The following is a 23,990-nucleotide window of genomic DNA, read 5'->3' on the forward strand; positions in this document are numbered from 1 at the left end:
ATGCTTTAGATATAGAAGTATTTCAAGATGGATATTTGGAACTGGGAAGGAGGTCTGGACTGGAGACCTAGATTAGAGAGGAAATATGCATAGAACCGACTAGAAACCTAAATTCGGGAGAGAATCTGTATAGAACAGAAGCACCTAATATATAGTAGGAGCTGTTAGGTCTTCTATGTATAACTTGTATAAATTCAATCCTTACACAATGTGTTCTGTGATGCTTGTCCTTACACAATAGGTTCTGTTATCTACATTTTGCAGACTAGGAGACTGAGTTTCAAAGACGTCAAGTGACACGGCACAGAGCTGTACGGGGGAAAGCTCCCAACGATAGCGTGATGGTTTATTCATTTAACAAATGTTAAGCATCTCCCCATGGATTATGCCTCTTTCTTAAACATAATGTGTCCTGCTCGCTAGTAGCTTTTATGCTTTTCTACAGTTTCATTATGATGACTCTAGGTGTTGATTTCCTCAGTATTTGTTGGGATTCATCGGGGTTCTTGAACCTGTGGCTTTAATTGCTTGCCAGAAGCTGCCCTGAGTGCCTTGCCACGTGTCTACTAACAAGACTGAGACGTTTATAACCTAACAGACTTGGGGACGACATGCCACCACATGCCACATTCTCTTGGTTAGATTACAGTCATCAGTCCCTTCCCCTAAACTTGGGGTGGGGAGGAGTGGATGCCTTAGAGCCTGTTCACCGGTCTCCCATTAGGCTCCTTCCTTTGCCGGCCCCTGGCTTGACCTCTGCACACTGGGACCCACCACAATGACAAAGATAAGATATTAATTTGGGGAAAATTAGAATGCAAGTGCCCTCAGGGCAAAAGCAACTGCCCTGCCTCCTTAGCCCTGTAATGTCTTCCCTTCATTTTTGGCATGATAATTCCTTATTGATTTATCATCGCTTCATTGAGTTTAAGAAAATGTTTTCTATACTTTGGCTAGTTTTTCTCTTTCAAGTTGTTTTCTGCTGGAGGGTTCATCCAAGCAAGCTAGCCCACCGTTACTGGGAAAAAGAAGTCCTGCTTTAGTGTTTAGAAGGTTCACTCAGACAAGTGTGGAAACAGGAAAAGAAATTAGTTATTGCAATAATCAGGATGAGACATGATGATGGCTTGGTATAAGGTGGCAATAGTACAGAAACCCCAGGCAGAAGGGGTGAATACTTTCAAAACCAGTCTTCAGAAACAAATATGTAAGAGTTTCTATATCATCATTTTCCCTCAAGTAAAATTGTTAAAGCTGGGATTGTGTAGGAACTCATTATGACCCTGAAATCTACCAGGTGGTTCTGCATTCCAGTATTTTTTACCCTTTAGAACTTTAACCTTCAGTGTAACCATACCTAACAGATAATCTGTTAAAACCCCGTTTCTATATCCTCACTATACATGCCAGAGGACAAGCGCCGAGCCAGTGAGTCATAAACTCCCACTGACAATAGAAACAATTTCCCATTTTCCTACAGAGAGGACAATGGCAAGGCGCATCTCCATCCTGAGGTGGACACCCCACAGAGTCCTCCAGAGGGAAGTCACTGAAGGCAGTCTGCAGCTTTGAACCGGGATTGTGGTCTCAAGTATCTCCCCAAACACCCCTCATTTTCTGGGCTTGAAAGGTTAGTATGGCTTTTACTAAGGTTTCTCAGGCCACTGACAATCTGCGTTGCAAACTAGCGGACTTTATATTTTTTCTCGTCCACCCTGCATCTTCTCTATCAGCCTTCTTCATTTAGGAGGCCCAGCCAGGGTGTCTGGCACTCCCCTCTGCCGTTCTGCAGTATTAAATTAGGACCGCTGGGAGGACATCCCTATGACAGCCTACCACTGCCCAGGTTTCATTCGTCAGCCTGCAAGCCCCCTCCTCCCCACAGAGGTTGGACCTTTGCCTTCCTGTCTGACTTTACTTCCTGGTCATGTGCTCCAGCCTTGGGAACATCTGGTTCCAGAAATTGGGAAGGTCATTCCTGCTCTGGAGCCTTTCCCTCCCTATTCCATCTGCCTGGAAAGTTCTTCCCTTAGACCTCTCAGTAGCTGGCTCCTACCCACTATTCCAGAGCCCCCATCCTCCCTTGGGCTCAGCATCTATAGATTAAATGAACCCCTAAATGACATGGATGACAAGAAAGGTTAAACACACACTAACATAATAAAGGAGGGCTGGTAAGCCAGGCTAAGAGATGAGAAGGCTGTAGCAAGCACTACCTCACTCCTGAAGAACAAAGGAGTGATCATTTCACCTGGGCACACTTGACACCCACTAAGCAGTGAGTGCTTTCCAGCTCTGCCTGGTCTGCACCCTGGCGTCTTCCGTCTTCCCTCATTTCTGAATTCTTATGCTAAAACCTAACCCTTTAGATGGGGCCTTTGGGTGGAGCCCTCATGAATGCGATTAGTGCCCTTTTATAAGAGAGGCCGGAAAAGGCCCCCTTGTCTCGCATACAGCAAAAAGGTGGCCATCTATGAAGCAGGTTCTCACTAGACATCAAACGTGCCAGCACCTTGATCTTGGACTTCCCAGCCTGCAGAACTGTAAGAAATAAATGTTGTTGATAAACCATCTGGTCTATGGTATTCTGGTGTAGCAGCCTGAGCCAATTAAGGCAGCTCCCACTTTGTGAAATGACTGTTATTCCAAGTTAAAGGCATGCCCGATAGAGTGCTCCACACGGAGGACTCTCAGAGATGCTGCAGAAGGATCTGGAGACCCAAGGACCAGGGTGGGGCGCATCTGCCTTCCTGGATTTTATGGGTGAGGAGGGAATGATTTTTGAGTCCGGAGACATTCTTTTTATGGGCTCTGTGTCACGGAGTCATATTCTGCTCTAATTATTTTTATTCTAGTCTAAGCCAATACCGGCTTTAATAAGATCCACAACCAACCTTGATTTATGATTCTGGCAGGTCCTTTCACTTGAGATTTAACTTCTTTGCTTATAAAATTCAACCACCTGAAGGCATTACCAGTGTTTTTTAATTTTCAGACATCACCAGTGTTGTCGCAGGGATCAGATTAGAACAAGGGAAAGCACTCAGAAAGGGTTAAGTGTTATGTGACTGGGAGTTAGGATTGTTACAGTGATTTGCATTTTGCCAGATCACGACAGTTACAGCCCAGCCCAACAGTTACTGCAGTGTCCTCTAAGGCCTGCGGAGTGAGAGCACTGCAGTCATCAAAACCTATTAGAATCAAGGCTTACCCAGGCGCTATCTCTGGGCTCCACGGCTCCACGCATTTTCCTGTCCCTGGTGAGGGACCCGCAATGCTGCAGGGAGAGAGGCACTGGCTCTCCTGCTAAGTCCTCTCTTTCCCCAAGGCAACTTTCCATCCTCTCTTTCCCTTTCCTCTGCCTTCTTTTAGCCTATTTGTTCCCTCCAGTCCCCCTACCCTTGGCCCCTGGCTGTCCTCACTAAGTCCCATTTTGGTTGCCAGTGTCTCCTCCACTGCTCACCCTCCTGGGGCCTCACCACTCTTCTTTGCACTTCCTTCTCCTTCTCTCCCGCTCCGTCCTGAAAGCCCCTTCCAGCCAGACCCTCCGTGCTCAGCCCCTTCCAGCCAGGGACCCCGTGCTCAGCCTCTTTCCCTCCTCTCATCTCAGCCGTTTCTGGTCTCAGCCGTTTAGGTGGTGCAGGGTTCGGGTTCTCACCATCAGACGTTGGAAGTTCAAAGCTTTCACGTGAGGCCCAGGCGGAGGGGCGGGGCCAGGCAAGGGTGGCACCGCAGCGCGTGAGAAACATGCAGATCTGATTTCCGGGGGGCTTACCGAGGAAAGGTGACCCACAGGTGGGTACTAACGGGAACCCGAAGTTTTGTGGGTTGTGATCCGCAGGGCCTTGCGCGGAACCGCCTTGGGTCATGGATACATCCCACCTCGCATCTTTGCATCTCCTCCTGAACTGGCGTGGGTGGGTCTCTCCTTCACGCCTGACCTTGAGAAGAATGTTGGCAGGCGAAGATCAGACAATGGGGACCCAGTACCTATCCGTGGGAGCATCCTCCTTGCCCATGCTCCCTATACAAAATAGCAGATGTTATTATAATTGTTAAATTATAATTGTTATAATCAAAGTGATTACTTGAGGAATGCACTGAGTTGGCTGATAGTGAAATTGTACCTCTACCAGCACCAGCAGTATTTGCTCCCTTAAAGGTCCAAATTTACCTCCTAAAGCGGCCCATCTGTGCTCGATAATTCAGTAGAAAAGCTAAGCAGAGGCCTAGGGCACTTCCCAGCAAAGGTTATACTTTGACACTAGGCATAATTTTTGGCTCTCCTTTTAAGCCTCACTAAAACTACAATACCCCCTCTCCCCCAAATGCAGTATTTGCAATATGATTGAAAGTGAGAGGAGGTTGGGACTAGGATTTCCTCATTTATCCTTGGCCAAAGTGGATAATGTGTCCCCATCTCGTTACCACTCTGGCAACACACCGAGCACTGCCCTGACGCCTTAACTGACTTTAAAGGGTTTGTTTTGATTTTTTTTTACAATTACAGTTGACACATGATATTAAGTAGTTTCAGATGTACAACATAGTGTTTAGACAGTTATATAGCTTATGAAGTGATCACCCTGGTAAATCTAGTACTCATCTGATACCAAACATAGTTATTATACTATTTTTTACTATATTCCCTATACTGTACTTCACATAAAGGGATTTTTTAAAGGTATAACTCCTCAGAGATGATGAGAAAAAGAGGAGGTGATGACATTTTGGAAACTGAAAAATAGATGGACAGGTATCTAATGACTTTGTGGACCACGACCCAAGAGGAAAGACTTGAAGGTACCAACATCTGGAGTTCCTCAACAAACAGCTTAACCAGATCACACTACAATGAAGCTGTGAGTTGACAAACTCCATCCACTGCTCAGAACTTCCAATCAACTTTTATTTTAGTCCTCCACTGTAAAATTGAGTCCTGTCCTACTGTGAACAGGACAGAGCTGTATAATCAACAAAATTACAAAATCAAAGCCACTATGTAAAGCAAAGGATCAGAAGTCAATGACTTCGGACGTTATAAGAATAACATCTCTAAAATATGGGAACTCCAAAATATTCCCAACCTGGAATTATATACCTGGTTAAACTATGAATCCATTGTGAGGGTAGAATTAGATATATATAGATATGAAGTTATTAACATTTTCTTTCCACACACCCTTTTTTTCATCCTCACCTGAGGATATGTTTATTGACTTTTTTAGAGAAGGGGTCGAGAAAAAAGGGGAGAGAGAGAAAGAGAGAGAGAAAGAGAGAGAGAAACATGAATGCAAGAGAGAAACATCAATGTGAGGGAGAAACATCAATTGGTTGCCTCCCATAAATGCCCTGACTAGGAATTGAACCTACAACCCAGGCATGTGCCCTGACTGGGATTTGAACCCGCAACCTTTTGGTGTAATGGAGGACACACCTGGTCGGGGGTCCATATATCCTTTCTTAAGAGGCTGTTAGAATATGTTAGGGCTGGGACTAAGGTAATGTGAGTGAGGTGCTTTTTTGCCTTGGGTGTACAATTTGGAGGGGCATCAAAAATTAGTGATTAGGCCAAAACCGGTTTGGCTCGGTGGATAGAGCATCGGCCTGTGGACTGAAGGGTCCCGGGTTCGATTCCGGTCAGGGGCATGTACCTGGGTTGTGGGCACATCCCCAGTAGGAGGTATGCAGGAGGCAGTTGGTCGATGTTTCTCTCTCATCGATGTTTCTAACTCTCTATCCCTCTCCCTTCCTCTCTGTTAAAAAATCAATAAAATATATTTTAAAAAAATTAGTGATTAGGATAGAGTATTTTATCACAATATTAGAAAAATAAAAGGGAAAAAGTCCATGAATAACACAACATCAAAAGGTTAAATATAGGGCCCAACAGGACTGGGCTAAGGTGAGGTGAGTGAGGCCAAGACATGCAAGTGCAGGGTTGGATCCTGCCTTTATTAAACATTTTTATACTGTTGCTTACACAGGTCAGCCTTACTTAAAGTGGGACAGCCCTACATAGAGATATGGGTACAAAAAGGTGTATCATTGGGGATCACTTTGGAGCCTGATTATCACAATAACAAAATGATGTTACAATTTTATTGGGCAGGAAGAGGGTATGCGAGTGTGTGTCTGGTAGGCTGGTGGTGGGGATGAGAATTAAACTCTCGTCATTCATAGTGTGTAGTCAATAGGTAATACTGCCAAACAGAAGAACCAAGAAGTAATATTAATATGTTATTAAAGCATATGGGGATAAATACTAAAAAAAAGGGATAAAAGATGTGAAAGTGCTTCTTTCTGGGGAAGGGGAAAAGGAGAAGAGCAAGGTAGGGAGCGAGGGACTGCTGTTCGTCTGAATGTGGCAGAACCAGGAGTCTCTAAACTAGGTGCGTATATGACTTATAAGAAAATTGAAGTAAGTAAACCAGTATTCAACATTTCAAATAAAAGACTGAAATACTCATCATGGGGAAGCCAGAGTGTATTGGACTTCTTACACTGTTATATGATTCAGTATTATTTTCACTTCGGATTACATATGGAGGTGGGTGCTAAATCATCTCCATGACAGGTAGATTGATAAAAGTCTTCCTGAGCTTGTATATTTTCTGAGGGCGATAGCTGCTCCATCTCATGTAACCCTCCCAACTATATAGCAAGGTGTGAACTATCCCTAGGTGAGGGATTCTGGCAAATGAGGGAAACTGAGGCTCAGAAAGAGAAAGGACCCAGCCAGGGCTTGTCATTCCATAGTAAATGGGGTTGGGATAGACTGGTTACCAGATCCTTCCGCCAATGAGACCGGTGTTCATACCAGGAAACTGGGTCAGCTCCCTGGACTGTGGCTGCCTATTGGTCTCCTTTGGCCAGATGCCCACCTTTGCTGTCTAGTTTTGGTTTGACCTGTATCACCATTCCCAGTTGGTGGCTGAAGCTGTTCCCTGGCATATGTGAGGGCCCTCCATCTCTCTGGCTGCAATATCTACAAATTCTGTGCTTAAAGCCAGACTTCCTGCTTCTACCACCCCATGGTTCTTGTGCTGGCCTTTTCTGGGCTGAACTACAGGTCCATATATCTATGCAGCCTTGGGCTGGCCTTCACACGCCCCGAAGGGCTGCACATGCCTCCTCCTTCAGGGAGGGTCAATACGATTAAATTTGGAAGGATCAGGGAGTTATCTCAGGTCTAAGGCAAGAAAGGGATTTCCCCCCCCTGGCCACAAACTGAGTTCCACCTGGAAGTTTCTGCCCCTGTCCAGGTGGGGCCTTTGCGTCTGCCTCTTCTTGCTCACAAGCTGTGTTGTAGCCCTGTTTCTTAAAACATGGAGAGGATTAAGTATCCTGGCTGGGAAGGTTTTGAGTTTCTGCTTTTCCCACAGTGCTCAAAGCCCAGTTGTTTCACCCTGGGAGATTGGACAACCTTATCACTAAAACCCGCCTTTATTGTTCAAGTGTCCATTCCTGAAAGAGCCCTTCCCTGTCTTTATCTCTCACTCCTTATATATATATATACTAGAGGCCGGTTGCACGAAAAGACTCTTGCAATAGACCTTCCTTTCCCCTGGCTGCCAGCACCGGTTTTCCTCGGGCACCCGGGACCCAGGCCTTTGCTCCAGCCGGAGGCACCTCCAAACTTCTCACGGCTCTGGCAGCCAAGACGCCTTCAGTCTTCGCTCCACCACTTCGTGCCTACGTATGCAAATTAACAGCCATCTTTGTTGGTGGTTAATTTGCATATCTCGCTGATTAGCCAAAGGGAGGTATAGCAAAGGTACGGTCAATTTCAATCTTTGTCTATTATTAGATAGGATACTGAGTAAGGGTTCTAGGGCCCAAAACTATATGATTAAGACAAAGTGCCACTTCAGTGGGCCTAATTGGTTAACTATTTCCTTCCCTCATAATGTGGCTACATAACTCGGCTAGAATTCTGTTTCCAAAAGACTGGGCCCTACCAAGAGGGAGATGCTCATCTTTGTGCATGGTGCTAGTGATGGGCCAAGCATCTGGCTGACAAAGTGCCCCCTGAGGTTCGGAAACTCTGAATGAGGAGCAGAGAACTTGAAGCAGCTAAAGGGCCATAGTAGCTAGAGTCTGCAGTTAGGGCCACCATTTCTAGGAGGGCCCACCTCTAGGCATTGTATCCCACAATAAAGTTTTGCCCTGGGACCTGCTTTCTTTCCTACCTTTGCTTTCCTTCCCTCCCACATATCCTCTTCCAGAGATAACTCGAAGGAACAAAGGCTGTCCCCTTTCTGGTTTGTCCCCATATTAGCCAGAGTTTCTGAGACTTAGCCAAGAAACTTACTGTTTTGGAGCTGCATAGTGCAAGGTATGGGGAAAGGGGTAGGGAGCTTCCATGCCCTCTCCCCCAAATCTGCATGTGTTCATCTACCAGGAAGTTCTCCAAACTTTGTCCTTTTGGGTTTTTAGGGGGGCTTCATTTCAAAGGCATGCTTGGTTAAATCATTGGTCATTGGTGATTGAACTCGATCTCTAGCCCCCTACTCCTCCCTCCCCCAGAAGAGGGGCTGAAATTGAAAGTTTCAACCCTCTAATCACTGGTTGATTTCTTTACTGATGAGCTGCCATTCTTAGGTGACCTAAAGGCTTTCCAAAGGGCATGTCATTAACAAACAAAAGACACTTTTGTGGCTCCCCGCACTTACAAAATTCCAAGGATTTAGGAGCTCTATGCCAGGGACAAAACAAGAGCGAATACCAAATATATATTTCTTATTGTAAAAAATCACATGATCGCAGACGATTATGTAATTATTCCCATTTTACAACTGAGACTGAGACTCACTGAGATAACTTGCACAAAATTACACAATTTTTTTTTTTGTAATCCTCACCCCAGGAGTGAAAATATTTTTCCATTGATTTTTTTAGGGAAGGAGTGAGAGAGAGGAGAGAGAGAAACATGGATATGACAGAGACACATCAATTGGTTGCATCCCACACACACCCCAACCCAGGGCAGGGATTGGACCTACAACCCAGGTAGGTAGCCTTGACCAGGAATCAAACCCAAGACCCTCCAGTGTGTAGGCTGATGCTCTAAACACTAAGCACTACCAGAGGGCAATCATACAACTTTTATTTTTACTTATTTATATATTTTTTATATTTGTGACTTTGACTTTATTAAGTAACTATCTAAAAATGCATTAACCATACTGGAAAAAGATTGATACATTTAAATATATATATATGAATGATACATTTAAATATATATATATATATATTTTTCTTTATTGACTAAGGTATTACATATGTGTTCTTATCCCTTCATTACGCCCCCCTTCCCACTCATGCCCTCATCCCCCTGGTGTCCGTGTCCATTGGTTATGCTTATATGCATGCATACAAGTCCTTTGGTTGATCTCTCCTCCTTACCCCCACCCTCCCCTGATTTCCCTCTGAGGTTTGACGGTCTTATCTATGCTTCTCTATCTCTGGATCTGTTTTTGTTCATCAGTTTATGTTCATTATATTCCACAAATGAGTGAGCTCATGTGATATTTATCTTTCTCCAAATGATTTATTTCACTTCTCCAGGTCCATCCGTGCTTTTGTGAATGGTAAGAGTTCCTTCTTTTTTATAGCAGCATAGTATTCCATTGTATAGATGTAACACAGTTTTTTAATCTACTCATCTGCTGATGGGCAGTTAGGCTGTTTCCAAATCTTAGCTATTGTAAATTGTGCTGCTATGAATATAGGGGTGCATATATCCATTCTGATTGGTATTTCTGATTTCTTGGGATATATTCCTAGAAGTGGGATCACTGGGTCAAATGGGAGTTCCATTTTTAATTATTTGAGGAAACTCCATATTGTTCTTCACAATGGTTGCATCAGTCTGCATTCCCACCAGCAGTGCAAGAGGGTTCCTTTTTCTCAGCATCCTTGCCAGCACTTGTTAGTTGATTTGTTGATGATAGCTATTCTGACAGATGTGAGATGGTATCTCATTGTGGTTTTGATTTGCATCTCTCAGATGATTAGTGACTTTGAGCATGTTTTTATATGTCTCTTGTCCTTCTGTAGGTCCTCTTTCAAAAAGTGTCTATTGAGGTCCTTTGCCCATTATTTGATTGGATTGTTTATCTTCCTTTTGTTAAGTTGTATGAGTTCCCTGTAAATTTTGGAGATTAAAACCTTATTGGAGATAACATTGGCAAATATGTTCTCCCATGCAGTGGGCTTCCTTGTTTTGTTGATGGTTTCATTTGCTGTGAAGAAGCTTTTTATTTTGATGTAGTCCCATTTGTTTATTTTCTCCTTAGTTTACATTGCCTTAGGAGCTGTATCAGTAAAGATATTGCTATGACACATGCCTGATATTTTGCTGTCTATGGATTCTTCTAAGATTTTTATGGTTTTCTGTCTTATGCTTAAGTCCTTTATCCATTTTGAGTTTATTTTTGTGTATGGTGTAAGTTGGTGGTCTAGTTTCAGGTTTTTTTTGCATGTGTCTGTCCAATTTTCCCAACACCATTTACCTAAGAGACTGTGTTGACTCCATTGTATGCTCTTGCCTCTTTTGTCAAATATTAATTGAGCATAGTGGCTTGGTTGACTTCTAGGTTCTCTGTTCTGTTCATTGGTCTCTATGTCTGTTCTTGTGCCAGTACCAGGCAGTTTTGAGAACAGTGGCTTTGTAATATAGCTTGATATCTGGTATTGTGATCCCTCCAACTTTGTTCTTCTTTCTCAGGATTGCTGCGGCTATTCGGGGTCTTTTTTTTTCCATATGAATTTTTGGAGAGTTTGCTCTAGGTCTGTGAAGTATTCCGTTGGTATCTTAATGGGCATTGCATTGAATCTATAGATTGCTTTGGGTAGTATGGACATTGTAATGATTTTGATTCTACCAATCCATGAACACAGTGTATTCTTCCATTTGTTTATGTCTTCCTCTATCTCTTTTTTCAATGTCCTGTAGTTTTCCGAATACAGGTCTTTTACTTCCTTAGTTAAGTTTATTCCTAGGTATCTTAATTTTTTTGTTGCAATGGTAAATGGGATTGTTTTTTTTAAGTTTCTCTTTCTGTGAGTTTATTATTAGTGTATAAAAAGGCCATAGACTTCTGGGTGTTAATTTTGTATCCTGCTACTAGTAAATTGCTGAATTCATTTATTAATTCTAGTAGTTTTTTGATGGAGTCCTTGGGGTTTTCTATGTACAATATCATGTCATCTGTGGATAATAACAGTTTTACTTCTTCTTTTCCAATTTGGATGCCTTTTATTTCTTCTTCTTGTCCGATCGCTATGGCTAGCACTTCCAGTACTATGTCAAACAGGAGTGGTGAAAGTGGACATTCCTGTCTTGTTTCTGTTCTTAAGGGAAATGGTTTTAGTTTTTGCCCATTAAGTATGATGTTGGCTATAGGTTTGTCATATATGGCCTTTATCATGTTGCGATATGCTCCCTCTAGTCCCACTTTGCAGAAAGTTTTTATCAAAAATGTGTGTTGGATTTTGTCGAATGCTTTTTCTGCATCTATTGATATGTTCATGTGATTTTTGTCTTTCAATTTGCTTGTGATATATCACATTTATTGAATTGTGAATATTGTACCAGCCTTGCATTCATGGAATAAATCTCACTTGATCATGGTGTATGAGCTTTTAAATATATTGCTGGATGTGATTTGCTAATATTTTGTTAAGGATTTTAGCATCTATGTTCATCAGGGATATTGGCCTGTAATTTTCTTTCTTTGTAGTGTCTTTATTTGGTTTTGGAATTAGGATAATGCTGGCATCATAAAAAGAGTTTGGAAGTGTACCTTCATCTTGGATTTTCTGAAATATTTTGAGGAGTATAGGTGTTAGTTCTTCTTTGAATGTTTGGTAAAACTCCCCTGTGAAGCCATCAGGACCTGGGCTTTTGTTTGGTGGGAGTTTATTTTTATTTTTATTACTGCTTCTATTTCATCAGTTGTTACTGGCCTATTAGGATTTTTTTATTCTTCCTGATTCAGTTTCGGGAGATTGTATTTTTCTAGGAATTTTTCTATTTCATCCACATTGTCCAGCTTGTTGGCATATAGTTGTTTATAGTATTTTCTTACAATCCTTTGTATTTCTGTGGTGTCAGTGGTTACTCCTCCACTTCCGTTTCTGATTGTATTTATTTGGGACCTCTCTCTTTGTTTAATTACACAACTCTTAAAAGGCAGGACCACTAGAACCTGCCCAGGTCTTCAAGGCTTGAAGGAAGGCAATACAGCATAATGGAAAGAGAAAAAGCTTTGGAGGCAGATACCTGAGCTTAATTCTTGCTTCCATTCTAGCTGCAAGACCTAAATTTTTCAGCTTCACTTTCCCTTTCTGTCAAATGAAGAGAAATGTTCTTTTGAAGAGTTCTGAGAATAAAATAAATTGTGTGTACAAAACACTTGTCGTATAGCACTGAGAAGCATATTTCATCTCCACGCCTTCCATCACCTCACCATCTAGATCTAGGCTCAGTCATCCTCCTATGACCTCATGCTTCTTCCACTCCAATATCGGAAATCAGGCAGGGACACAAATAACTTCAATAGAAGAGAGAAGGTAGTCAGTACTGTATGAGCACATGAGCTTTGTTAGGATGGCCAAGCAGGACTTCATGGAGGCAGCAACATTAAATCTGGACCTGAAATGTTTTGTCACATTTCAAAAGGTGGGAGGCTCCTGGGATTCCACACTTGGTAACTAGATAGAGCACAGAGTGAATACTAAAGGGCTGCACCGTGTGCTGGGTTCTAGGCTAGCCCTTTCCACAGCCAGCCCCCTTGGACTCCCCACTGCCATCTGGTGGTCAACAGAAGCCCAGGCCCCAGCTAAAGGGGCTGACCCTGGTCAAGGCTGCATTGCTTTCAAGTGGGATGGCAGAGATGGGGGTGGGAGGGTAGGAGGGATGCGAACCCTATGGGAAACCCTACTTCTCCCTCCAGCCCCATCCAGAAAAAATTGGCCTGAGAGAGAAAGGCCCAATATCTTGCCTTCAGCTCCTCAGACCAGCTGGGATTCTATTTTTAACCAGCACCGTGTTTGACAGCTTGGAATGCCTTCTCCCTCCGTTCTCCTTAGTCCTGCCTCTTGCAGCCTAGAGCTTGTGAAAAGGATGGCTGGGAGCCACCTCAGCGACGTTTAACAGAAAACCCACTTTCCCTTCTCACTGTCCTTCGCCCCTCCCAGCCTTTGTTCAGTGCAGTTAGTGGGTAGAGGCATGATTAGCTGTGAAGCTAATGAGGCTTAAATATCAGGGCTCCTCACTCACACAGGCCTCTTCCAAGGCCCTGGTGAGTCCCCTGGCAATTTTGTATCTGTATATTTGTTTTCTTTTTCTTGAAAAAGGGCTCCCAATTTTATAAGTACCAGGCATTTGGGTCTGCTCCCTGATGGGTATGGCTTCTTTCCCATCTCCAACCCAGTGTCCACTTTAAAAGGGTTATTTCTGTCTTGCTCCTATTTCTCGAATGACCTTGAGCAGTTTTCTTTTCTTCTTTGGGTCTCAGTTCACCCATCTGTTACAAGATGAAATGTCAAGGAAGCCCTCTCCTAACATACCATACCATACATGATTATCCATGTATGTCCCCTTAATGAGCTCATCGGTTCTTCTCTGTCTGTTCGTCATTGTGTGTGCGTAGGGGGTGATGTTGCTGTCTCTGTCTCTCTGGGGCTGGATCAGTTTTTAAAAAAATATTTTCATTGATTTTTAGAGAGCAAGGAAGTGAGAGGGAGAAAGAGAGAAACATCGATGTGAGAGGGAAACATTGACTGGCTGCGTCCTGCACATCCCCTACTGGGGATGGAGCCCCAAACCTGGGCATTTTCCCTGACAGGGAATCAAACCAGGAACCTTTCGGTGCATGGGAGGATGCCCAACCAACTGGGCCACACCGGCCAGGGCTGGGTGTCTTCGTGCCAAAAGAGAGGCTGGGCTCTGGGACTCCTATTCAGGGCCAGCCCTCTCCACCCCCCCTTTCTTGCTGCTGACCAGTAAGGGTGCTTCTGTGGAGCAGAAGTGTGGCCAGGTACTGCTGCCAGATAAAAGCACATCGACAAGGCTCTACTCTTTAATTAGTCTCTGTTCACCTATCATGGTCTGACCCCTGGTGTTTCAAACACATATTAAACAAACGGAGTCTCATTATACAGTGCTGCTTCTTTTATCTTTTCATTAAACGTTTAATAAGCATTTATTATTATAGTACCTTAACAGTGATGCCACTTTAGGAGAATGTGCTTAGGACTCATGAAGTGTCATGGATATCCTACCTCCCACCCTCACCCCCATGTCCAGCTGCTACCTATGACATGGGTGTGGAGGTGGGTCCAGGATGACAACTCAGAGACAACACACAGCCTCCTCCAGCCTCAGACTGTGGGCTTTTTGGCAGGGGGTCCTGCTGCGGGTGACCTGACAGGGAAGATCACAAAACCCCTCGCCTCCCCACCTGCCCCTGAAGAGTCCAGAAAGGAAGTTTAGGAGGAAGCCAAGGCATTTATTATTTATTGAAGAGGTCGGCGGGGGCAGGGACATAGTATTTAATTGGAAAGGAATGAAGGGACTTCTCAGTGCAAAACAGCCTGTTAGCCAGGGAGCTGTGAGCTGAGGTTGGTGTACCCAGTGCTGCTTGGGGAAGGGCACTGCGAGGTCAAACGGGGGGCAGCCTGGAGCATCTCAGGAGTCAGCCCAGTGCCGGGCTCCAGATCCCTAAATGAATCAGTGCCATTACGCTGCGTGTGTGAGGCCGGTCTTCCCGGTCATAGAGGCCCTGCTGCGGAGGGATAGTCTGTCCAAGGTCAGTGCCCTGTCTCTATGCCACAGAGAGTGTGCCTCGGTTTCTGTGTGTGGGTCCGCTTTGTTTACTTTGTGCCAATAAGCCACCTTTTCCTGTGCATTGGGGGTAAGTCCATGCTGTTGGGTGTCAGTCTTTTGCGGGGGAGGGGGAAGGGGGCGTCTGTATCTCTTGTGTGTCTGAATGGGTCAGTGCTTGAAAAATCGGCCTGTCCTGCCTTAGCCCCCACCCGGCCCCCACCCCTCAGCCAGGCCCCAGCGTGCTGACGGTGGTGTAGCTCAGCCTGGACAGGGAAGCGATGGAGGGGGTGGGAGGGTCCTCGTCTGGAAGAGGCCGGGGGCGAGCTCGCGGGGGCCGCGGGCAGCATCGGGCACACGTGTCGAGACAGGCTTGGCGAAAGCGACGGTGCATGAAGCAGTAGACCAGGGGGTTGACACACGCCGAGACGTAGCTCAGCAAGTGGATGAAAGAGATGGGCGCGCCCGACAGTGCTCGGCGCGCTCCGGGGCCGTCGAAGGCCTTCCACGTGTTGGCGCTGTACACCGGCAGCCAACACAGGAAGAAGAGCACGACGATCACCAGCAACATTCGCACCACGCGCTTCTTGGCCAGCAGCTTGGCCTGGGTCGGCCGGTGGCAGGATCCCGGCCCGGGAGCGGGTGCGGTCAGCGCGGACAGCTCCATAGCCGGCCGCGAGCGCGGGAGCTGCACGTAGCAGCCGTCGCCGTCCTCGCTGCCCGCCAGCCGGGTCTCCAGCCGGCAACGCCCATTCTGCAGGGCAACACCTAGGCACAGACAGTGGGCGTCAGGGCAGGAAGCCCAGCCCTCTCAACTCCAGGCCAACCCCTATCTGACCCCCCATTTCCAGCCTTTCCGTAGACCCCCCCACTTTTCAAAGCCCGGCCCCTTATGGATTTCACTCTGGGTTTCACGCACCTGGTCCCGCCCCAGCCGGCAACCCTCCTGGGCTTCGGGCTCGGCTCTGGCTCTCGCTGTCACTGTCGCCATCAAAGCGAAGCCCTAAGTAGAGTTCGCGGGAAATGAGCCCGTAGGCCACCGCCATAACCACACCCGGGATGAAGAACAGAAGCAGGAGCAGCAGTACCGACCTGGAAGCAGAGCACAGGCCGGTCACGCGGGGCTCTGTCCAGCCATAACGGCGGATGAGGAACGAGCCGAGGACTGATGTTTCTAGGATTTGGGGGTGCTGCTGGGAAGGCCTAGAGAACTGCGGAGGGGCCCCAAATGGGAATCCCAGGGAGGGGGGTGCCGAAAGGGAATTGGAGTAGCAGTTCTAGGAGCAGCTTCTGGGGAAGGTTCTGGGGAATGGCCCTAAGCATCTGATGGAGCTGGAGAAGGGATTCCCAGGAATGGGCACCCTCACCAGGTTTGGCGAACCCTCGCACTGGGCCAGCGATGCACGCACTGCAGAACTCGGGGCCCCACTGGCTGCACGACGGTGTATACAGGGTAGGGCACCATGAGCAGCCCCGACAGCATCCACGTGGCTATGATCACACGAGCAGCGTGGGAGCGTGTCTGCCACACGCGGGCCTGCAGTGGTCGGCAGATGGCGCTGTACCTCTCCAAGGCGATGGCCACCAGGCTTAGCGTGGACACACTGACTGACACCCCTAAGCAAGGAAGGAAGAAGGGGTCACCTAGGAAACCTGAACCACACAGTCATCAGTGTGACTTTCTCAGCTGTCTCCGGGGAAACACCGCAGACATGGGGCAAGGACCGTAGAGGAGGAGAGGGGCAAGGGGGGCAGGGTGGTTGTCTCACCTACCCATGAGGTAGGCAACCGCCTTGCAGACGACTGTGCCAAAGATGAATGTGCCCATGAGATTGGGCAGGAGGGTGAAGGGCATGCAGGCCACAGCCAGGAGGAGGTCGCTGACGGCCAGCGACAGCAGGAAGGTGTTGGTGACAGTCCTCAAGCGGCGGCTCAGTCCCAGGACCACAATGATGAGCACATTCCCTCCAACGCTCATCAGAAAGATCACTGCGTAAAGGGTGACCCTAATGGCAAGCTCCAGTTCTGGGCAGGAAAAGAGAGAGGTGGCAATCGGGGGCCTGTGTCCCCGGCTCAGCCAGACCCTCCCATCCCACTCATCCCAATGCCCACTATCCAGCCAGATCCCCTGCTTCCCAAGAGAATCACCCCCCTCCCCCAACTCAGTAAATGATGAACTTGAATCCTTTACCCTTCTAACCCCTCAAGACTTAATTAAATTGGCCTAACTCTACTCTTCCTTAAGAAAGGCTATCTTTCCTCAAGCTTTACTCAAAATCTCTTTGCAGCCAAACTTCTTGAAAGGATTATATTCATCTTTCTGTTCATTTCTCAGTCCATTACAATCCAGTGCCCCATCTGTCCTACCATCACTGCTTGGACACTTCTTCCCAAGGTCCCTAAGCTTTAACTGCTGAATCCAAAGGTCTCTTCTAAGCCTATTCTACTTGACCTCCCTGTAGTATTTGACAGGTCAGGTCAGGTCCTTATTGTCTAAAAAAACACCTTCCCCTACTCTCTACTGTCTGCAACCTTTAGCAAGTGTAGGTTCTCTGAGAACTGCCCTTATTCTCTTCCAACCCCCTCCCTGCAATGCACCCACTTAAGCTACTGGATGACTCAGTTTCTTGAAGGCATCATATGCACTTATGACTCCCTCCCTTGCTTACATTGGTTTCTCAGCCTGGAAAGTTCTTTCACCAACCCCCACCTCCATCGCAAATATGTTTTCTGTATCTGGTGAATTCCTACTTACCTATGTCCCTAAGACTGAGATCTAGTGCCCACTTCTCTGGACATCTATCTCCTTTGGAGTTAATTTCCCCTTCCTCTGACTATGCATCTTCCTTACACATCTATTAGAACCCTTTTTATTTTCTACCTTGTATTTTAATGATCTCCAAACATTCATTCTCACTCAATAAACATCTGCATGCCAGGCATTGGGCACAGAGATGAACAGGAAAGAGGAAGGGACACCCAGATATATACACAGATAATTACCACACAGAGTGATGAGGAGTGAAGGTTGAGGAACACAAAAAGTGCTGCAGGAACTCACAGCAGTGACACTAGAGTTTCTGGGCTCGACAGAGGGCTGACTCCATTCATTTGAATTCAGTATTGGGATATGGGTTCATCTTTGGGCCTCTATATCAAAACTAAGCAGACCCAGACAAAATTGAATTGAATTAAATTAAATTGGCCTGGTCACCCACACCCATGGCCTGAGCTTGAGGGACACTAGAGCTTAAAGGGAAAGAGGGCAGGGGCAGAGCCTTCCCGGTTGGGGAAGGAAGGACTCAGAGCTACAACTCTCTCTTCCTTGGCTGACTTTGCCTCAGCCCCCAAATTAAGCTGTTTTTCTCATCACAAATACCAACTTATTCAGAAACTGTTGTAGATGTCAAGTCGATGATAATTACAAGAGCACTCTGAACTAAACCCCGCAGTGACATTACTTGCTCAGAGCATACAATAAGTCAGGGGCAGAATCAGAATAGAAGCTAAGTCTCCAGATCTCTAAAATGCTTTGCCTCCTGCTGCTCTCTCACTCCTGTGCCATTCATCATGCAGCCTCCTTCTCCCAATAAAATCTCAATCTGTGCTTCTTTCTCTCTCTTTGTTCTCTATCACAGCATTTTCTCACTGTATTACGGCGATGTGTAATCCTCTGTCTCCCACACTAGACTATGAGCTTCTGGAGATCAGGAGCAATGCCCATCTCGTTCTCCAGCATATCCCTAGCACTTGGCATAATGTCCCTCGCCAAGAAGTGTCAACACATGCTTGCTAGTGAATCTGGAATGAATCTCTGTCACTTTGCACACAAATGCACCTGCTTTGTCCTTCCTCATCCAACCTTCACCGCTGTGCCTCTAAAGCTCTAGCAACCCTCACCTCTCTGACTCTGTCTCTTTGGAGACAGAAGTAATATTCAAGTGGACAATATTTAAGTGAGTATAAATGTGAGATGTTAAGATGTTAAGTGAGATGTTAATCTGATTGAGTTAATCTGATCTCAGTCTTATGGGTAATATCTGAATGTGTGAGAGCAATATGTGGAGAAGGCTTAGTTAAGTGAGCATCGGTAATATCTAATTGTCTGTGGACAATAATAGAATGAAAGTGAGTGTGTTTAATGAATGAGTACTAGCTAACTGATGTGGGCAATATTAATGTGAGTGTGGACGCTATCTGTTTTTCTGTTGGTAGCATCTGAGTGAATATGGGTATCATTCAAGTCTGTGTGGGTTATATCAGAATAGTGTGGGTAATATCCAAATTTCTACTGGTTACACTGGGGTAAGCCTGAGGAACATGCACTTGTGGGGGTAATATCTGAGTGAGTGTGGCTAATAGAGTCTTTGTGGGTAACTTCTGATGGCCAGTGTAACATTCAATTGTGTGGGTATCAACATCCAGATGAATGAAGCCAATTCCTGCATCCATGCTCTGAATTGCTTTATATTCTGCTTTCTCAGACTTCCTTGCTCTATTCACTATCCCTGCTGTCTTCTGCACCTCCATCCCACATGGACTTTCCTTTCTTTGCCTGGCTTTTCTTTTTTTTTTTTTAATATATATTTTATTGATTTTTTTACAGAGAGGAAGGGAGAGAGATAGTTAGAAACATCGATGAGAGAGAAACATCGATCAGCCGCCTCCTGCACATCTCCTACTGGGGATGTGCCCGCAACCAGGTACATGCCCTTGACCGGAATCAAACCCGGGACCCTTCAGTCCGCAGGCCGACGCTCTACCCACCAAGCCAAACCGGTTTCGGCTGGCTTTTAAATATTGGTCTTCTTCAGGGTCTTGTCACATGTGCCCTGACTGGGAATTGAACCATGACCTCCAGGTCCATAGGTCGATGCTCAACCACCAAGCCATGCCAGCCGGGCCCAGTATCTCTCTATTTTTTTCTATTCTACACAAATTTTACCTATTCACATGGCTTCCATTACTTCCTCTAAGCAAAGACCTTTGAAGTCTGTGTTTCCAGCTCAGACCTCTCCCCCAGCTTCCAGACCCTTGGGTTCAATGGTTGACTGGACAATCCCACCTGGGTATCTTGCCAGCATTTATGTTCTGCTGGTTCCAAATTGAATTAACTTATAATCTCTTTTAAACCTGATTCTGTTCCTGTGTAATCCTTCTCATTATACGGTACCAATATCCATCCAATTATCTAAGCCAGAAACCTGAATGTCACCCTTTGACCTCTGCCTCCCTCTCTGTTTCTCACAAATCACTAAATCCTGTTGATTCCACTTCCAGAAATGCCTTTCAAATCCATCCACTACTCTTCATCCCACTGTCAGTACCTTACTCTAGGCCAGCATCACCTTTCACCAGGACCAGTGTAATATAATGACCTTTTATATGTGTCCACCTTTCCCACCCCCTGCCTTCTACACATGTATTGTCCTGCAAGCCGTCCTTCACACTACAGAATAAATCCTGGCTGGACTACTGAAACTTCCAGCAGTTCCCATTACCCTTAAGATAAAATTGACACTCCTTAGCCAGGTCTATAAGGCTCTCCATAAACCCTTTAGCCTGGTCTTCATTTTTGAGTGTTAATTGTTCCTCTTTTATGGTGTATGTTTTGGGTGCCCAGAAACTAGGGCATACTGAACAAAGGTGACATGGACTTAAACTTTGGGCTTTTACATATACAGTTCCTCTGCTAGGGATGCTTTTTACCTTTTTCCCCTGTTCACTTGGCTGGCTCTCTCTCATCTTTTTTATTTTTATTCATCAGACTTCACCTTCTCAGGAGGCCAACTTTGATTCCCAAGTCTAGGCTAGGCTAGAGGTGCTCCTCTTCTGTGTTCCCCAAAGCCTCTCAAGGCCCCTCCCCCTTTGTGCTGCAATTCCCTGCTTACTTGTCTGTCTCTTCCACTAAACTGTGAGCTCCATGAAATAGGAACAGTGTCAGTTTCAGTGCCTAGCACAATCCCTGGATCAATAAATATTTGTTGAATGAAAGAATATAAGTGAGAATGTGTAATAACTGTCTGAGAAAGCATGTCTTACCGTGTCAGTTAAAAAAAAAACTTGAATTATAATTTATTCCCACATTTCCTTCTTGGGCTTAGAATAATTTCCTTCTGCTTACCACTGCTTCCTCTCTTAAAATCCCACTTCTTCCTTTTCTGCCTCACAAACTCCAACTTCAAGACCCATCTCCAGGTTCCCTCTATGAAGTTCTTGGACCCCATTTCCTTTGGACGCTGATCATTCAGACCTTCTTGTGGGACTTCCCATGCTTAATGTGATTTTTCCATTGGTATTGTCTCCCCTCTGCAGGGATGAGGGTCCAAGCAAGGTCTAGCTCATCCCTGCGTCCCCAGCTCCTAGCCCAGGGACTTCAATAACAGGTGCACAGTAAACATTTAAGGAAAGGAAAGGCCCAGGAAGGGGAAAAAAACATCTTGATCCAGGCCATCAAAAAAAAAAAAAAATTAGGATGTTGACTCATGGGAAGAGTGAAAGTTATTTTGGGGAATAGGTGAATGGATATCATCTGAAGGTGGGGGGGATAAGGAGATGGTGGCACAAAGGCATGGGGTGATAAAAGGGGTAGTCCAGCTTGGGAGAGGGGTTGCAACCTAAGGAGAGGCAAGTTGGAGAGGAGGCATGGAAGGGATTTGAGGATGAGTGAAATGGAGACAGGCAGCTCTAGGGAGCAGCATCCAGCCTAACTTACAGCTTAATTCAAGTTGGAGGATCTCTTTAGGGAAGGTTGGGGGTTGGGGAGGGGGACACAGATTATGATTCTAACTTCCCACTCAGGTCTTCCAGAGTGCTCCTTCCTTCAAACAGCCCCTGCTTTCCCCCAATCTTGCCTTCCTTCTGTCTTCCCTCATTGTGGCTCTGTGAGTTGTATGTAAAGGGAAAGGAGAGACCTGGAAGGAATGGCAGCAGGAGGTCCTTGCTCCCCCACCCTCCCTGTCTAGCGCTCCGTGGCTGTGTGTGCGGAGGGTGCTGTGTTTGGGGTTTACAGGCAGCTCGGGGCGGGATCAGGGTGTGAAGGGACTCTGACCAGGGAGTGTGATGCTGGGATGGAATGTTCTGAGCTGCAGGGGACACATGTGTCAGGGGAGCTACGCGCCCTGCGAGGATGGTGTGAGCGCTGGAGGCGGCGGTGCGGGGGCAGTGGGGTCCCGCTATTCGCTATTCGGGTGGTGGGGTGGGGTGCAGCGAGAAGGAGCTTTTGGAGGGAGCTTGAGGAGGCACCCACCTCGTGTCCCGTTTCCTCGGGCGGCAGGCGGCTCGCAGCTGAGGTTGCCGGTGTCACTGCCGTTGAGGAGGGCGACCCCGGGGCGGCAGAGGGCAGCCCCTGGCCCCGGTCCCGGTCCTGGCATGCTCCGGTTCTGCTTCAGCAGCTCCATGGCCCCGGCCCAGCCGCCGCCTCCCTCGCCGGGCGGGCTCCCGCGGCGGCTCCACCTGCTCACGCCGAGAGTCCGCGGAGGCGCCCGCCCCGCCTCTCCCGCCTCGTCCCGCCCCCAACCTTGGCCCCTGCCCTTCGCCTCTGCGCGGCGCTCCGGGCCGGGGCGCCAGTCCCCAAGGCTCGGTTAGGCGGCGGTCCTGCCAGGTGATCGCCCCCTCCCGGCTCAGGACTTGCCCCGGCGGGACTGTCCTCAGGCTCCCCCCTCGCCCCCTCGTCCCCGCCCTCGATCTCTCGGCTTTCCTCCCACTCCCCCCACCACGGTCCCGGCTCCCGGGGATTCGTGTGTGTGAGCGTGTGTGTGTGTGTGAGCGTGTGTGTGTGTGTGTGTGTGTGTGTGTGTGTAGGGTGGGGTGGGGTGGGGTTGGGTGGATGGAGCGATAGTGAGGAGGGAGGTTGCGGGGGAGGGAGGGTAGGAGGGGAGAGGAAGGGGGTAGGGAACGGCGCCCGGGGGTCTAGCATCTTTCCCTGGTGGTCGGGGGACGTAGGCCGGGTGCGGGGTCACTGGTTGGGCGCAGAAGCCGAGCCCACGCGGAGCTGCGGGCACCGACCTGCCGCAGTGGCCGGGACACTCTCGCTGCTGCCCTGCAGCTCCTTGCCGCTGGGCCGGGGGAGCCCCTGCATCTGCCCCGCAGCCCGCGTGCCACACTTCCCACCGCGGGCCCAACACACAGGCCTCCACCTAAAGCTCCCAGGACACCCTCAGCCTCGGGCAAAGATGGGGCGGGAGAGAAGCGGCGGACTCGGGGAAGCCTGGCAGGGATAGGGCTGCCCAGAGGGAGAGTCTAACTTGGGTGCTGAGGGCGGTGGAGACAGCGGTGAGAACCGCCCAAGATCATCGGGGGTGGGGGTGGGGGTGGGGGTGACGGCGGGTTAAGGCTGTAATCCGGCTCAGCGCGAGCATCAGCCGGAGAAGGCGGCTGGCTTTCTCCGTGTCTCCAAGCAGCGCCCACCCTCACCTGACACCCTGACGTCCCTGTTTGCTCGCAGCGCAGGTGGAGCAGCCTGTGTGGTGTGTCAGGTTCCCACGGGAGGGGCCGGAAGGGGGCTGGATCACTGGGGCGCAGCGGAAACAAGCTGATGGGGGCAAGCGCAAGACTGAGGTTGGTTCGGCTCCTGGGGCGGGACTTGCCTCCTCTAATATTGCAGCTAAAAGAGCAGATTAGGTTGGGAATGGGTCTGAGTTTGTGGGGGAATTCACAGAGCCCTGTCCAGACTTTTGGAGAGGACCTGGTCCAGCTGGCGCTGAGTTTAAAGGGGCTTGGGCATTGGAGGACCTAAGCCTGTGGTGGGTGGGGATGTCCTCACCGGCTCTCCCCACCTTCCTCCCAGCACTGCCTGCCTTCTCCATCCGAGGGCTCTGGGCCAGAGAACCTGATTTGCTGTTTGTTCAACTCCAGCACAGGTGGGGCCTCAGATAGCCTGCTCAACTTTTCCCACATTGGGTGACCGTGGGTGTGGGTGCTGGGAAGCAAAGGAAATGTTAGGGGAGAGAGGAGTGGAAATAGGAGAAGTAGGCTAACCTTCACGTGTTCAGCTACATTGCAAATTTCCCGAGAAGGCAGGGAGGTATGGCTTCCAGAGCACATATGGAGGGTTCTAGATTTTGATAGGAGTAGAGATTCAGTTGTAAAAGGAAGTTAATAGAAGAGAATAATTATAGGTGGAAATAAGTCATGGCCAACCAGATAATAACTATGT

General features: G+C 47.5%; 1 protein-coding gene across 1 annotated transcript; it reads right to left on the bottom strand.

Moving 5' to 3' along the window:
* Positions 1 to 14,168: 14,168 nt before the first annotated feature.
* CCKBR (cholecystokinin B receptor) lies at positions 14,169 to 22,293 on the bottom strand. Its single transcript, XM_081098832.1, has 5 exons — positions 22,083 to 22,293; positions 16,607 to 16,858; positions 16,201 to 16,450; positions 15,753 to 15,925; positions 14,169 to 15,601 (listed from the first exon to the last, which is right to left on the bottom strand). Exons 1-5 carry the CDS (start codon positions 22,231 to 22,233, stop codon positions 15,060 to 15,062), a joined length of 1,368 nt encoding a protein of 455 aa, XP_080954958.1. The 5' UTR covers positions 22,234 to 22,293; the 3' UTR covers positions 14,169 to 15,059.
* Positions 22,294 to 23,990: the final 1,697 nt, after the last annotated feature.

This window comes from Myotis nattereri (genome assembly GCF_964212035.1).
Source record: "Myotis nattereri genome assembly, chromosome: 9".
Lineage (NCBI taxonomy): Eukaryota > Metazoa > Chordata > Mammalia > Chiroptera > Vespertilionidae > Myotis > Myotis nattereri.